This window comes from Oncorhynchus keta, chromosome 29 (assembly GCF_023373465.1).
Source record: "Oncorhynchus keta strain PuntledgeMale-10-30-2019 chromosome 29, Oket_V2, whole genome shotgun sequence".
Lineage (NCBI taxonomy): Eukaryota > Metazoa > Chordata > Actinopteri > Salmoniformes > Salmonidae > Oncorhynchus > Oncorhynchus keta.
Window position 1 is genome coordinate 51,752,111 of NC_068449.1, and position 16,977 is coordinate 51,769,087.

At 42.4% G+C, this 16,977-nt stretch overlaps 1 protein-coding gene across 4 annotated transcripts in view; it reads left to right on the forward strand.

The window, feature by feature from the left end:
- The window catches only part of LOC118361871 (mineralocorticoid receptor), a 105,218-nt gene that overhangs the window by 47,328 nt on the left and 40,913 nt on the right, over positions 1-16,977 (forward strand). For 3 of the 4 annotated variants that reach the window (XM_052486725.1, XM_052486724.1, XM_052486727.1), the window contains exon 3: positions 12,040-12,176. In XM_052486725.1, coding sequence (XP_052342685.1) covers positions 12,040-12,176 — 137 coding nt within the window. The remainder of the gene's footprint in view (positions 1-12,039; positions 12,177-16,977) is intronic. The other variant, XM_052486726.1, reaches the window with a different exon arrangement.

Here is a 16,977-nt window from a genome sequence, read left to right on the forward strand (position 1 = left end):
TTTAAAGCTCATTGTGTATATGACCAGGCTTCTTGTTTGGGGTATCTCACAATTTCCCATGGCCTGGAAATCAATCCTATGCCCAGTAAGTTTATTTCTCAACAAGTCGCCTTGCCAGCTGGTGGCCGACTGTGTAGGCCTATTACTGGGAATTTTCTGGCTGCTTCCAGCACAACGTTCCTGGAAGTTTGCAGCTAAAAACAGAAACAATGAGGTTCATTAACTGATCAGAGAGCTGTACTGGACTTGTGAGGCCTTGATTCTTTGAGTCAATACAGATATTGTCTCAGCTCCAGATCAAAGTGGTTCAGACTTGGGTTGCGTCCCAAACGGCAGGGCCCATAGAGCTTTGGTCAAAAGTAGTGCAATGTAGGGAATTGGGTAATGGTGCAATTTGGGATGCATCCTTGGACTGTTGATCAAGAGGTTTTCTCTGGTCAGATACAGAGCTGGCACAACCGGAATCAGTCATTACTCATTATCGGCCTAGTAGATAATTCAGTTGCAAAACAACAGCAAAGATGTCTACCAAGAACCATTTGAATCTGATGAACCCTATTTGGAAAAAGGTTCTACCTAAAAATCCAATCTATTAGTAGTTGGACTTATTGCACCCGTTACTGAGATGATTGTTCCAGTTTAGATGATTTAGGGAGTCTCATTACTCAATCTTGCCTATCCTGGCAGTCATTCTGAATGCAGGTAGCAGGTGATTAAAAGTTCAAATTGTTGTAAGTGTTCTACAAATCAACAGTGATGGAAAAGTATTCAAAAGTCATACTTGAGTAAAAGCAAAAATACCTTAATAGAAAATGACTCAAATAAAAGTAAAATACTACTTGTGTAAAAGTATTTGGTTTTAAATGTACTTAAGTATGAAATGTAAAAGGAAAGTATTCTAAGTCCTTATATTATGCAAACTAGACAGCAATTTTTTTTATTTTAGTTGTTTTTTTATTTAAAACTTACGGATAGCCAGGGGCACACTACAACACTCTGACATTAATTTACAGACAAAGCATTTGTGTTTAGTGAGTCCACCAGATCAGAGGCAGTAGAGATGACCAGGGATGTCCTGTCAAAATGTAACAAGTACTTTTGGGTGTCAGGGAAAATGTACATTATTTTATTTAGGAATGTAGTGAAGTAAAAGTAGCCCAAAATATAAATAGTAAAGTAAATTACAGATACCCAAAAAACTTCTTAAGTAGTAGTATTTTTATTTAAGTACTTTACACCACTGAAAATCTAAATATATTTTAAATTTGAGATTCTTCAAAGTAGCCCTTTGCCTTGATGACAGCTTTTGCACACTCTTGTCATTCTCCGAACCAGCTTCATGAGGTAATCACCTCGTGTAAAAATGAGGTAGTCACCGGTAAAATAGTAGAACCATTTACAAGTGGTTCTATGAAAACCCCTCTGCAAAGGGTTCTACCTGGCACCAAAAAGGGTTCCTATAATGGGACAAACCAAAGAACCCTATATTATTCCACTTGGCACCTTTTTTTCTACGAGTTTAGTACAGAGACATAGTTTGTGCGCCAGGCTAGACAGCAGCTCATTCAAAGCCGTATCACATGACTGAGGCCTATGGATTTTATTACTACTTCTGTCTCTCTGGACTCTCTGATGTTGACAACCGGGAATTATGGGAGTTTCCAGCCAGGAGTTAGTTCCTTCCCACTGAGATAATAACAGCCTGTCACTCACATCGCTGTGGAGATTCACACGAACATTCTTAGATGGTTTCATTATCTCAGGCAATTAGTTACAGTCAGTGCTGCATCTGTAATGGCACCCCATATTATACCATATATAGTGCACTACATTTGACCAAGGCCTATAGGTGTGACAGTGAGTGATGGAGGCTAAATTTAAGTTGCATAATGGATTACTTTGTCCTCAGGCTTAGTTTTAATCACTAGATGTCAAGGTTCTAGCTTAAAGGAGGGTTATACCAGGTCAGCTCTATGTCTCTACTAACCTTTCAGCTGGTATTCTAGGTTATTTAAGGTAAAGGTCAAAGTTCTCGGTCGGGAATGGGATACTGTGTTGTGAAATACTAGCATACTCATAGACTTGCATTCATTATGTTAACACTATGGACACAGAGACATAAAAAGGGTATCCACATCTGGGGAATTAGATAAAGGGCCTCGTTGCCAACATCCTGAATTATCCCTTTAACTTGCCATAAAACGGGCTATTCTCAGCTATATGTCAGGAGATACACTAGGCGAGGTGCAGTTAGACCTGTGGATCTGGTTGGGCTGTTTTGCTAGCAATTAAGGCAGGGGTGAGTTGAGATATAATGTACAGTATGTATGTACATAGATCGCATGATAGCATGCATCTTTCACCTACAGTACAGAGGGAGCCCTTATAATGTAATAATAATAATAATAATATATGCCATTTAGCAGACGCTTTTATCCAAAGCGACTTACAGTCATGTGTGCATACATTCTACGTATGGGTGGTCCCGGGAATCGAACCCACTACCCTGGCGTTACAAGCGCCATGCTCTACCAACTGAGCCACAGGCAGAGCTGCCTCAATGGCAGTCTCTCTCTCTCTCTCTTTCACTTCAAATATATATATTTTTTATTTTAATTTTATTTAAGGGCTTTATTGGCATGGGAAACGTATGTTTACTTTGCCAAAGCAAGTTAAATAGATAAACAAAAGTGAAATAAACAATACATTTTTTTACAGTAAACATTACACTTACAAAAGTTCCAAAATAATAAATACATTTCAAATGTCATATTATGTATCTATACAGTGTCGTAATGATGTGCAATGATGCGTAATGACGCTACAAGACCATGGTACTTGCCTACGGAGCTGTGAGGGGAACGGCACCTCAGTACCTCCAGGCTCTGATCAGGCCCTACACCCAAACAAGGGCACTGCGTTCATCCACCTCTGGCCTGCTCGCCTCCCTACCACTGAGGAAGTACAGTTCCCGCTCAGCCCAGTCAAAACTGTTCGCTGCTCTGGCCCCCCAATGGTGGAACAAACTCCCCCACGACGCCAGGACAGCGGAGTCTATCACCACCTTCCGGAGACACCTGAAACCCCACCTCTTTAAGGAATACCTAGGATAGGATAAAGTAATCCTTCTCACCCCCCTTAAAAGATTTAGATGCACTATTGTAAAGTGGCTGTTCCACTGGATGTCATAAGGTGAATGCACCAATTTGTAAGTCGCTCTGGATAAGAGCGTCTGCTAAATGACTTAAATGTAATGTAAATGTAATGTGCAAATTGTTAAAGTACCAAAGGGAAAATAAATAAACATAAATATAGGTTGTATTTACAATGGTGTTTGTTCTTCACTGCTCGCCCTTTTCTTGTGGCAACAGGTCACAAATCATGTTGCTGTGTAGCACACTGTGGTATTTCACCCAGTAGATATGGGAGTTTATCAAAATTGGATTTGTTTTCGAATTCTTTGTGGGTCTGTGTAATCTGAGAGAAATATGTGTCTCTAATATGGTCATACATTTGACAGGAGGTTAGGAAGTGCATCTCAGTTTCCACCTCATTGTGTGGGCAGTGAGCACATAGCCTGTCTTCTCTTGAGAGCCAGGTCTGCCTTCGGCGGCCTTTCTCAATAGCAAGGCTATGCTCACTGAGTCTGTACATAGTTAAAGATTTCCTTCATTTTGGGTCAGTTACAGTGATCAGGTATTCTGCCACTGTGTATTCTCTGTTTAGGGCCAAATAGCATTCTAGTTTGTTCAGTTTTATTGGTAAATTATTTTCAATGTTTCAAGTAATTATCTTTTTGTTTTCTCATGATTTGGTTGGGTCTAATCGTGTTGCTGTCCTGGGGCTCTGTGGGGTCTGTTTGTGGTTGTGAACAGAGCCCCAGGACCAGCTTGCTTAGGGGGCTCTCCTCCAGGTTTATTTCTCCTTAGGTGATGGCTTTGTTATGGAAGGTTTGGGAATTGCTTCCTTTTAGGTGGTTGTGGAATTTAACGTCTCTTTTCTGGATTTTGATCATTAGCGGGTATCGGCCTAATTCTGCTCTGCATGCATTATTTGGTGTTCTACGTTGTACACAGAGGATAGTTTTGCAGAATTCTGCATGCCTCGTCTAAAATGTTTCCTCCTCCTCCTCTCCAGGCTCTCTCTCGTTCTCTTATGAGAGATAGAGAGAGAGAATGTAGATCTGTTGTTGTTATCAGGTGGGTCAGGGACAGTTTATGCGGCGAGCAGACAGCACAAAAACAGATAAGATTCAATAAGGAATGAAATCACAGCCCAGATACAATCGGACAGTCAATTCATGTTCTGTTGCGCAAGAAAACAAAATTGGGATGAAATACCCAGAATCCCAGATATGCCCCACTTTGTACACTACCTGTCAAAAGTTTTAGAACACCTACTCATTCAAGGGTTTTTATTTATTTTTACTATTCTCTACATTGTAGAATAATAGTGAAGACATCAGAACTATGAAATAACACATATGGAATCATGTAGTAACCAAAAAAGTGTTAAATACATATTTATATTTTAGATTGGAATGTATTTCAATGAACAGGTGTGCCTTCTTAAATGTTAATTTGTGGAATTGCTTTCCTTCTTAATGCATTTGAGCCAATCAGTTGTGTTGTGACAAGGTAGGGTTGGTATATAGAAATAGCCCTATTTGGTAAAAGACAGCTCAATTAAGCAAAGAGAAATGACAGTCAGGGGCGGCAGGGTAGCCTAGTGGTTAGAGCGTTGGGCTAGTCACCGGAAGGTTGCAAGTTCAAATCCCCGAGCTAACAAGGTACAAATCTGTCGTTCTGCCCCTGAACAGGCAGTTAACCCACAGTTCCTAGGCCGTCATTGAAAATAAGAATATGTTCTTAACTGACTTGCCTAGTTAAATAAAGGTAAAATAAATAAAAAATAAAAAAGTCCATCAAAGGCCATGATTTGAAGAGGGAGTGGTTGCAGAATTCATTGGACAATACCCAGTAAGCAATACAAAAAAAGGAAAGGGAAAGGGAGGTACCTAATCAGTTGTCCAACTGAATGTAGTCAACTGAAATGTGTCTTCCGCATTTAACCCAACCCCTCTGAATCAGAGAGGTGCGGGGGCCTGCCTTAATCTATACACATTCCAAAGTGAAAAACTGTAGATATGTTGTCAAAAATGCAACTCAAGGGTAGAAGCATCAGAACACATAGAAACAAGCTTTGGCCACAGTTTACCTTTTACCACAGTGGCCAGTGTACAGTACTGTAACCACAGTATCAATGTAACAGAAATCTGGCGTAGGGATACACATATCAGATTTCTGTGTGCTCAGGTACTCTCCAAACAGGCCTTATGCTAGGGTCACCTTCACAGAGGCTGAAGTAAAGTAGCTCCCTAACAACAGTCTCTAATTCCACCTCAATAGACCTCTGTGTCTCGTTGGGAGGTGGTGAGTGGGTGTCCTAATGTTTAGGCTGTCTGACTACAAGTTACATAACTCGTTTTATCCGTTCTCTATCCCTCTCTGTTTGTTTTACATAATCTTTTTCTACATTTCGAGGTGTGGATTATATAAATAGTGTACTCTAGACCATAGCGGGTCACTGTACTGTAGCGCTATTGTTTGCACAAGTCAAGGGTACTTCTCTTTCAAGACTGTGGGTTCAGTGAGGCTATGGCTCTTGTCTGACCCCTGTAATACAGTATAGCTAAGTGGAATTAGTCAGTGACTATATCGCTGTCTATGTACCCAAGGTAAGCCTACACAAACACGCGCCTAGTCACCTTACCCATATACATATCTACTGTACCTCTATCACTCCAGTATCCCTGCACATTGTAAATATGGTATTGGAACTGACTCTGCATGTAGTTTCTTATTTCTTATTATTATTTCTCGTGTGTTTTTGTTCTACCTTATGTTTTTTTTAGTGCTACATTGATATTGATTACTGCTTTGTTGGGTTTGGAGTTTGCAAGAAAGGCATTTCACTGTACTTGCTCGTGACATTAAAATTTGAAATACTCACACACACACACACACACACACACACACACACACACACACACACACACACACACACACACACACACACACACACACACACACACACACACACACACACACACACACACACACACACACACACACACACTTCCATGACCATGAGTTCAGATGTGGGTGACAGACAGAGTGATAGAAAGAGAGCAGTATAGTATATGCCTGATGACATCGTTGTCTTCTATCCAACAGGGCCCTTGTGAGGTTATCCAGGTTGTTTACGTGATATGTAATGTTAATGTACTTATCGGGGTCAACGGGTTTGATTCCCTCACATGGGTTCTGCCTTCATGGTCACAGCGATGACATCTAACATCACCCACGTAATGCGTTTACACGAGTAACCTTCTGAGAATGCCTCCCATTACTTTGTCAATGACGGCAGATACCTTGTTATTTTCTGTTCAGTTTCCACGGTAACCATTCCGAAATCCGACCTCATTTCAGCGTTCATCTGACCCCAAGGGCACTCTCCTTTCCTGACCTGTGTTCTGGTCTTGGAGGCTAACTGACAGTCTTGAGCTAAAAACAAACCAACTCTTTCTCTCTCTAGCCAGGCAAAATACAGAGGCAACTGACACACTAAGACAGATTTGTAGTGAATAAATAAAATACATATGGAAAAAAACTAATCTGTATCGACAGACAATTATTGTAGGATATCCAATAGGCTGTTTATCATCCATAGAGATAAACAATCTCCAATAGTATCCTTCTATGAGACTGCATCCCTGCCTTTCCCCCTAATAACACCACCATTAACATTAGCTAAATCACCCATCTTCACTAACTTAACTCATTCTGACCAAGCATTCCTTACACAGCTGAGAAAGTGTCCAGATATTTGAAGCATTCTGAGTATTCTCAGTGTTATCCTTGTGTGACATCAAATTAGCCCGGTGTCTAGTTTGAGCTCCAACATCTGTTCTGCTGTTGCCCAATAACGCATTCGCCGCACAGTCAGTGAGTAGCTCTTTTCTGGCTTCACACCCACAATCACATCTCCGGCCTTATCTAGTTTTCCCATTATCATATAGTCCCCTGAGACAAAATAGAGTCTCTAGTGAGATATTGCGGGGGGAAATCAATCCCATAGATATTTTACGGATTCATATGGAGCGAGGCAGGGCGAGAAATAAAGGTTGTTTGCTCAAGTTGTTCCGACTAGAGATTTGTGCGATGAAATAAACTGCTATTGTATTGCCTGTGTTATTGTTTGAAGATTACAGTTAGACTACAAACAATGAAAATGCTTCCCTGGGACTTTTTGTATAGAAATATATTTTAAAAGGACTGGGGGGGGCTTTGATCTTCTGGTAGCATTGGAAGTCCCCTTGAGTTAGTATCCAATGGTACATATCTAATGTAAAAGAGACTGGGGTCAAGAGTGAAAAGAATAAGAGCTCATTTTTAGACATGTATCTTGAGGCTAGATATATCACCTGCTTTTGCATGTGTCTGGTGGTGGTAGAACATTGGGCTCTTAAAGGGATAGTTCAGGATTTTGTTGATATAGTTTTCAATTTTGGCATTGAAGTGGTGTTTTTGTTTAGGGAGTCGCCTATTGGAACAGCTAGCATGCTAGCTAGACTTAGAGTCATTATGCTAATGGTTCGCAAAACCACCTCTAACTTCCTTCATACTGGATGCAGAGACAAAAATGGTATCCACGATTTCATCTGACTCTGGGGAAATCCCGAACTAACCCTTTAAAAGTAGTTATATCATTTAGGATTAATTCATTATAAACGAAGTAAGTCATATACACTGAGTATACAAAATGTTAAGGACACCAGCTCTTTTCATGACATAGACTGACCAGGTGAGTCCAGGTGAAAGCCATGATCCCTTATTTATGTCTCTTGTTAGATCCACTTCAAACAGTGTAGATGAATGGGGAGGAGACAGTTTAAATAATTATTTTTAAGCTTTGAGACAATTGATTGTGTATGTGTGCCATTCAGAGGGTGAATGGGTAACACAAAATATTTAAGTGCCTATGAATGGGGTATGGTAGTAGGTGCCAGGTAACCGGTTTGTGCCAAGAATGGCAACACTGCTGGGTTTTTCATGCTCAACAGTTTCCCGTGTGTATCAAGAATGACCCACCACCCAAAGGACATTCAGCCAAGTTGACACAACTGTGGGAAGCAATGGAGTCAAAATGGGCCATTATCCCTGTGGAACGCTTTCGACACCTTGTAGAGTCCATGCCCGATGAATTGAAGCTGGAAACTCAATATTAGGAAGGTGTCCCTAATGTTTGGTATAGTCCAATGTGTAAGTCGCTCTGGATAAGAGCGTCTGCTAAATGACTTAAATGTAAAATGTCCATGTATAAGGAGTTGAACTGAAAAATTGGTAGATATTGACATTGTGATTCTGATTCATCGCAGAGTGCTGGTTGAATGTTGCGTTATATACTTATGCTAACTGCAAGGGTTGATAGCATACTTAATGTTCAAAACAACACCAGCAACACCCGAATATCATTTCCACAGACCAAAGAAGTGATTCTGTTCATCAACTCGTACTCGGCAAAACATATAAAATGACTGATTATTAGTGTTAGTTTGTTGCTGCAGCCTTATAAAGCACATTTGGGTGTTGGCACGGTTTGGGCCAGGAACAGATGGAAGGATGACACTAATATCTGGCTGTAGTATTAAAAGAGGTTGAGCTCATTGCAATAAACAGACATTACTGGAGAGAGCTGTGGTTACGCTGATTCTGGTGAAAGTACATTAGAGCTCTTCATACAAATAGACAACTGTCTCTGTTTCTCCATAGAGCAGTGCCATGCAAAGTTGGGGTCGCCAAAATGTTTAGAAAAAATTGAGTACAGATTGTTGAATGGGAAAATATACAAATGTTTTTGAGAAAGCTAATTTGAAAAATAACATTTTATTGAGCAAATGTATTTATTGGTTTCTTTTCATTTTGATAAGAGTGAAAAATGCAACGAATTTACCGATTTTAAGGTTGTGTCATTAGATTTGAGGTATGGTCGGGTCACAAGAAAATATTGGGGAAAAATAAGGTCCACAGAAATTCTGGCAAAAAAAATTGGGTACCAGCTGAAAAGCTTTGAATACCACTGCCATAGAGGTTTAACAGTACTGTATAAATATGCTATTGAAATAAAGATATACCAACTAACAAGTATTATATTCCGGAATGTTTGTTGTTGGTAGGTTCATGTAGAAAACATTCCAGAAACAGGTATGCAGAGATAGCCCATAGGGAATAGGTTGCCATTTCATATGCATCCATGTCTGTATGTATGTGTCAGTTCTCTATCCTGACTGGGCTGGGTGTTGTCTTCCTTCACTATACTACAGTTCTGTTGGAGCTGTGTGTGTGTGCACAGTCACTGCAGCCAGCCTTGGCCCGCTGTCTGTCTGCTTGTTTCATAAGCAGGAGTCGGGATGACCTACATAACTCCTCCCAGGGAGGGGAAGTCACCTTGTCGGGGACCGGCCGGCAGCGAGGCAGGGGCGGGGGCGTGGGGTGGGGGTGGGTGGATGAGTTTATTGTGACGTGGCAAGGCAACTGGCTTACTGGCACTGTATTCACCACGCATCTCTGCATCGTTTTGCTGATATTACAGAGTCCAGTCAATGCATTTTGGTGTGGGAAAGATGACTGGGTTTGTGGGAAATTAGGTCTGCTTAGCAGGCTGATCATAAATAGAACCACCCACACATACACACCCATACACACACATACACAGGCCCTGTGCCAGATCCACACACACACACACACACACACACACACACACACACACACACACACACACACACACACACACACACACACACACACACACACACACACACACACACACACACACCTCGATAGAGACTCCTCTAAGGGCGCTAAGAAATGTAATGTGTGTGTAGATGGTCAAGGTTGAATTAGATCAGCGCTCCTGATTGTATCTGCTTGCCGCTGTTGGTTTACCCCCTCCAGCAAGCCCTGGCAGGAAGTGTGTGTGTTAGAGCCAGTGTGTGTGCCTGAGTGTGTGTGTGTGTCTGTGAGAGAAGACAGCTCGTTTGATGAAGGATGTCGGTAGAATGCTAACCAGACAATCACCTTGTGTGTTATTGATTGAGATGAGAGAGGTAATTAGATGGAAGGAGGGGGGCTGGAGGGAGGTCGTTTTTAATGTCTTGATACGATGTGTCCTGTTTTTGTACCTATCTCCTTGTTTTTGTTGTTTCAGAGGGGGGTAGGGTGTGTGTGGGTTTCTATGCATGTGTGTTTATTTGTGTGCATAGGTTATTTTTGTGTAAATCAGCAAAAATGTGTATTATAGACTAAACATATATTTTTACCATGTACAACATTTACTCCACAGCACTGTAACTTACATTAAACACTTCAAATGCCCCGGTAATAATAAGGCATCTTGTCAATAACAACGCTGTGCTCTGTCTGGTTTTTACGTCTCTCTCTACATAGTCCTCTTTTGGTTATGGCTGACTCAGTATCTGGAGTAGACATTAATAACTGACATTAATGAATGTCCCACCCTGAGAAACAAGCCTTCAATATGTTACCCACTGTGCACAGTGTATTCACAACTTCTCCAGAGTTTACTCCCGCAATTTAGGCTGATGCCATGTGCATCACTTGAAAGGGTCACTTTCAAACCTTTCCACAGGACATCACTGTGCCGCTGTCGAGTTCCTGCCCCGAAAACTATGTCAGGTTTCACCCAGCGATTTAATCTGATCTCTTGCTGATTCAGCAAAACTATTTGGAGCACCCAGGCCTGGTCCGTTTTTAAATGTTTGGGCAAAATGTATACTTCTCTCCTTCCCTTCCTCTCTCTCAGTGCTCAGAGAGATGTATTTTATGGTGCGTGTAACTTACAGTATAGATTTGAACTTATCTACCGTAACAGCATCTTATCAAAGCCTCATCTTCGACCTTGCCTAAGTACAGCAGGCCAATTGACCAATGACACAGGCTACACAGTACAATATTGAGTCGTCACTCAGTATTTCTTGCGTAACCCCAGTACGCTCTGGTTAAGTTGACCTAAGACATAGGTGAACTCGTCTGGCATATTATTAGAACATGTCCCCGTAAGCCATAATGACCCCGTAAGCCATAGCATGACTCACAACATAGAAATGGAGAACAACATGATTGAGCAAACTTGTGTGATGTGTGTGACTAAGTTTTCGAACCTATCTGTGTCATCAATAACAAGTTAAGTCCTCGCCCGATTACCACCTGGAGAATCATTAACTATGGCGCAAGACTCAGTGACATGACAGGATGTGAACTCTGCAGCCCGGTCAGTCCATAGTGGGAGCTGTCCCATTATCAACTTGGCTGATAGTCTATCGACATTGGTTTGACATCTCTCTCCACATGTGGACAATGGCGTAGGTCAGACCTATAGCCTTCATATCTTAGAATCCATTATTTAGGAAACAGTTGTTTCAATGTTGACCTTAGACATCAGCAATAGGTAGTTGAAGGGGAGATATTGTTAGGTCAGCCTAATGTAACATCTGCTAACAGTTTCTGACTTTAACCTGTACTCTGTCATCTGGGCCAAATCAACTCCACAGTCTTGCTGTTATTTTGCACGAATGCGCACGCACACACACGCGCACACACACACACGCACACGCACACACACACACACACACACACACACACACACACACACACACACACACACACACACACACACACACACACACACCTCACAGCCTCTTGTCTGTCCTTTGGTTTTCTTAGCCTGCTAAAGACGTCTCCTCTGTGTTTCTGTCAGCGTCATTTCCAACTCGCTGCAGTAAATCTGACAAGTGCAAAGTCTCTTTTCTGTCAGTTGGCAGGGATCCGTATGGTTAGCCACATTGTGCGGCTAATGTACTGTTTACGTAGTAAAAATGTGAATGTTTTCCAGCATCTCAGAGGCCTCCGTTTCTTTAAAGGCTAAACTGTGTCGTCTCTGTGTGTGCTTTTGTTTCAGCGCGTCGCTGAGACACCCGTCGTCCACAGCCAAAGTGTGTCTGGTTTGCGGGGACGAGGCGTCGGGATGTCACTACGGGGTTGTTACATGCGGCAGCTGCAAGGTCTTCTTCAAGAGAGCCGTAGAAGGTAGGAAAAGTATGATATGCCTTTCTGTTTGGGTCTGGGTTTGGGTGCTTACTAGTGTGCCTCCTGTTGAAGTCTGAGGAACCCTCCCTTCTATGGCCTCAGACTCCATATGGGACACAGTGTAAAGTAAAGTCTTAAAGAAAGTGTCAAATGCATTTTAAAGAGCTTCTGTTTATAATCTGCTTTTCTGTCTATAGTAGTACAGTTGTTTGGGGACAGAAATATGCCTGGTCAGAAGATGTGAATACGGCCTTTAAAGATAATTGTCGGCCATTTTGGTTGTGTGCGAAACACAACCCCTCCATTAGCGGTTTTTAAACCTCAGTGCTAAGTTAAGTTAGCGCCCTGGCGCTAGGCTAACTCACACCAGTCTCCATATAGGCTCAGAAGAATAACCTCCAGGAGAAAATGCTGAGCTAGCAACAAAGTAGCCCAAACCCAAAACATACTCACCCAGAGAGAGGTGACACCAGACCAGTCAGTCTAAAAAAACACCAGTAAAGTTTAAAAGGAAGTCGTAAACTGGTGTTTACGAATGACTCCATTTTTGGAGCTTCTAGATAATTACCTGTGAAATATTTATAGTTTTAAATAGAAATGTATGACTCATTCAGAAACAAATAAGGTTAAATTGCTCAGCATGTACAGTTTGTGGCCTAAGATGACTGAAAACGTCATAAAAACCTCACAAACTACATACTTCTCCCGTAACAGCCCTTTATGCTGTGTTTTAGCTGGGGAAAATCAACAAAAACTCATAATGCAATTTTCATTTCTGTGTGTAGCGTGAGGCGCTGGGCTAAATCTCTCACACACATATACGTGCACGGACACACACACACACTCTCCGAGGAGGCAGGCAAGCAAAAACAAGGCAGTCGGTAGGTGTTTTTTCAGCAGTCAACTGAGGAACTACAGTGAACTCCTATTGAATTATGTCTTCATTTGATGATATTTACAAACAGTAAATATATGTATCCCTATGAAACCGGATTAGGTCTCCTGGGTTATTATTATATCATTCCACTCTGAGCGTGCCCGGGAGGGCTGGGAAGAGTTAACATCTAACAGCTGAAGGTGGGTGTGTGTGTGGGTGGGTGTGTGTGTGTGTGTGTGTGTGTGTGTGTGTGTGTGTGTGTGTGTGTGTGTGTGTGTGTGTGTGTGTGTGTGTGTGTGTGTGTGTGTGTGTGTGTGTAGAAAGCAGGCAGCAGAGTTGGCCACATGAGGTTGGTTAAGAGTGTTATCCCCCAAGCCTATTCAGTCTTATTTTAGGCTCATTCAATTCCAAATGGGATACACAGTAGGAATCTGTAGACTGTTTGCCTCATGGGAAACTGCTGTGATTTCTGTGGAACAACTGCTGCTTTGTGTACTTGTTCAATTAGCCCCTAAACATGTCCTCTTTCCGTGTGTTAGATAGCCATGTCAAATGATCAAATCAAATTGTATGTCACATGCGCCGAAAACAACAGGTGTACACTTTACCGTGAAATGCTTACTTACGAGCCCTTTCCTAACAATGCAGAGTTAAAGACAAATGTATAAAACATGTCAAAGGAAATAAGAAAAAAAAGTGTAAAAGGAAACAATAAAATATCGAGACAATATACAAGGAATACGAGGTAGTTGATGTGAATGGGGGCGTTCCTCGGCCCTCTGTTTCCAGTAGTCAATGAACAGCATACTCACGTAGGTGTTCCTTTTGTCCAGGTGGGAAAGGGCAGTATGGAGTGCAATAGAGATTGCATCATCTGTGGATCTGTCGGGGATGTATGAGAATTGGAGTGGGTCCAGGGGGTCTGGGATGATGGTGTTGATGTGAGCCATGACCAGCCTTTCAAAGCATTTCATGGCTACAGATGTGAGTGCTACAGGGTGATAGTAATTTAGACAGGTTACCTCGGCCATCTAGGCACAGAGACTATGGTGGTTTGCTTGAAACATGTAGGCATTACAGACTGGGTCAGGGAGAGGTTGAAAATATCAGGGAAGACACTTGCCAGCTGGTCAGCGCATGCTCTTGAGTCCTGGTAATCCGCCTGTGAATGTTAACCTGTTTAAAGGTCTTACTCACATAGACTACGGAGAGCATGATCACACAGCCATCCGGAACAGCTGGTGCTCTCATGCATGGTTCAGTGTTGCTAGCCTCGTAGCGAACATAGAAGGAATTTAGCTCGTAGGCTCGCGTCACTGGGCAACTCGCGGCTGGGTTTCTCTTCGTAATCCGGGATAGTTTGCAAGACCTGCCACATCTGATGAGCATCAGAGAGGTGTAGTAGGATTCGATCTTAGTCCTGTATTGAAGCGTTGCCTGTTTAATGGTTTGTCAGAGGGTGTAGCGAGATTTCTTATAAGCGTCCGGACAAGTATCCTACTCCTTAAAATGACTTAAGGAGAAGATTGTGTCACATCTAAACTGGTACTGTCAGGTATTGTAGGCCATCACTCTCTCTCTTACTGTAGTATGTGTGTCCTTTGTGATGTGTGCAGTGAGCCCAGCTAGCGCATACCTTACCTGACATCAGCATAGCTGCTATGAGGGGAAGGGTGGGGGAGAGAGGATGAGAGGTAGAGGGGGAGGGAAAGAAATATAGAGGTGGGCAGGAAAGAAACGGGGGAGGGGAAGAGAGGTAGGGTATAGAATGAGAGTAGGAGAAAAAGACAGGGGAATTGCAGAAGAGAGACAGAGGGCAGAGAAACAGACATAGAAGGGAGGGGGAGAGAAAGAATGAGGCAGACAAAAATAAAGAGAGAGAGAGAGCGAGAGGGGGAGACAGACAGACGCAGAGAGGAGGAGCTGAGAGAGAAAGTAAGCGAGAGAGAGGGAACAAGAGCGAGAGAAAGAAAACTAAAGTGATGTGTCAGCACTGAGCTCCGGAGAGGTGTAAGTAGGACGTGAGGAGACGTTCTCGTTCTCCTCCTCCCCCTCTCTCCTCCTTCCCCTCGTCCTCTCTCCTCCTCTTCCTCAATGTGATAAACCTGGCCTCTGTGAGTCTGATAATGAGCTATGAGAGGAGACTGCAGAACAACGTCAATACAACGGGAGAAATAATCCATGTTTAATTTCTGTCAAGGCGCCCCCCAGCTGCCTCACAGTCACGACGGCCTCCTACTGCCTCCGCCCATTAGACCCAGTTACAGACTCAGAGTCTCAGACCCATTTACAACCCACAGCTAGTTAGTATTCTTTACTTATCGTCAGCTCACAGTAAAATCGTGTGTACTAGGGAGGGGCCACTTCCTCTCAATGACAAAGTCGAGTAGTCTATAGGCTGGTCTCAGATCTCTTTGTGTGGCTTTGGCAATAACCATAGGATTAGGTGATACTGTACAAAGGACCACTGTGAGTAGTGGAAGGAACTGGAATATAATCTATAATTCAGGTTATCATTTTGGGTTAGACGTAAACTAGGTATGGACTGGGTTTGTGTGAATGGTAGTTTTTGGTGGTTTGGTAAGTGTAGCTTTAAACTGTGGTCAGCTGAACAGTATACCACTCTGATCTCAATGGAACTTCTCATATACAGTATATACAGTGCCTTGCGAAAGTATTCGGCCCCCTTGAACTTTGCGACCTTTTGCCACATTTCAGGCTTCAAACATAAAGATATAAAACTGTATTTTTTTGTGAAGAATCAACAACAAGTGGGACACAATCATGAAGTGGAAGGACATTTATTGGATATTTCAAACTTTTTTAACAAATCAAAAACTGAAAAATTGGGCGTGCAAAATTATTCAGCCCCTTTACTTTCAGTGCAGCAAACTCTCTCCAGAAGTTCAGTGAGGATCTCTGAATGATCCAATGTTGACCTAAATGACTAATGATGATAAATACAATCCACCTGTGTGTAATCAAGTCTCCATATAAATGCACCTGCACTGTGATAGTCTCAGAGGTCCGTTAAAAGCACAGAGAGCATCATGAAGAACAAGGAACACACCAGGCAGGTCCGAGATACTGTTGTGAAGAAGTTTAAAGCCGGATTTGGATACAAAAAGATTTCCCAAGCTTTAAACATCCCAAGGAGCACTGTGCAAGCGATAATATTGAAATGGAAGGAGTATCAGACCACTGCAAACCACCAAGACCTGGCCGTCCCTCTAAACTTTCAGCTCATACAAGGAGAAGACTGATCATGGATGCAGCCAAGAGGCCCATGATCACTCTGGATGAACTGCAGAGATCTACAGCTGAGGTGGGAGACTCTGTCCATAGGACAACAATCAGTCGTATATTGCACAAATCTGGCCTTTATGGAAGAGTGACAAGAAGAAAGCCATTTCTTAAAGATATCCATAAAAAGTGTTGTTTAAAGTTTGCCACAAGCCACCTGGGAGACACACCAAACATGTGGAAGAAGGTGCTCTGGTCAGATGAAACCAACATTGAACTTTTTGGCAACAATGCAAAACGTTATGTTTGGCGTAAAAGCAACACAGCCCATCACCCTGAACACACCATCCCCACTGTCAAACATGGTGGTGGCAGCAGCATGGTTTGGGCCTGCTTTTCTTCAGCAGGGACAGGTAAGGTGGTTAAAATTGATGGGAAGATGGATGGAGCCAAATACAGGACCATTCTGGAAGAAAACCTGATGGAGTCTGCAAAAGACCTGAGACTGGAACGGAGATTTGTCTTCCAACAAGACAATGATCCAAAACATAAAGCAAAATCTACAATGGAATGGTTCAAAAATAAACATATCCAGGTGTTAGAATGGCCAAGTCAAAGTCCAGACCTGAATCCAATCGAGAATCTGTGGAAAGAACTGAAAACTGCTGTTCACAAATGCTCTCCATCCAA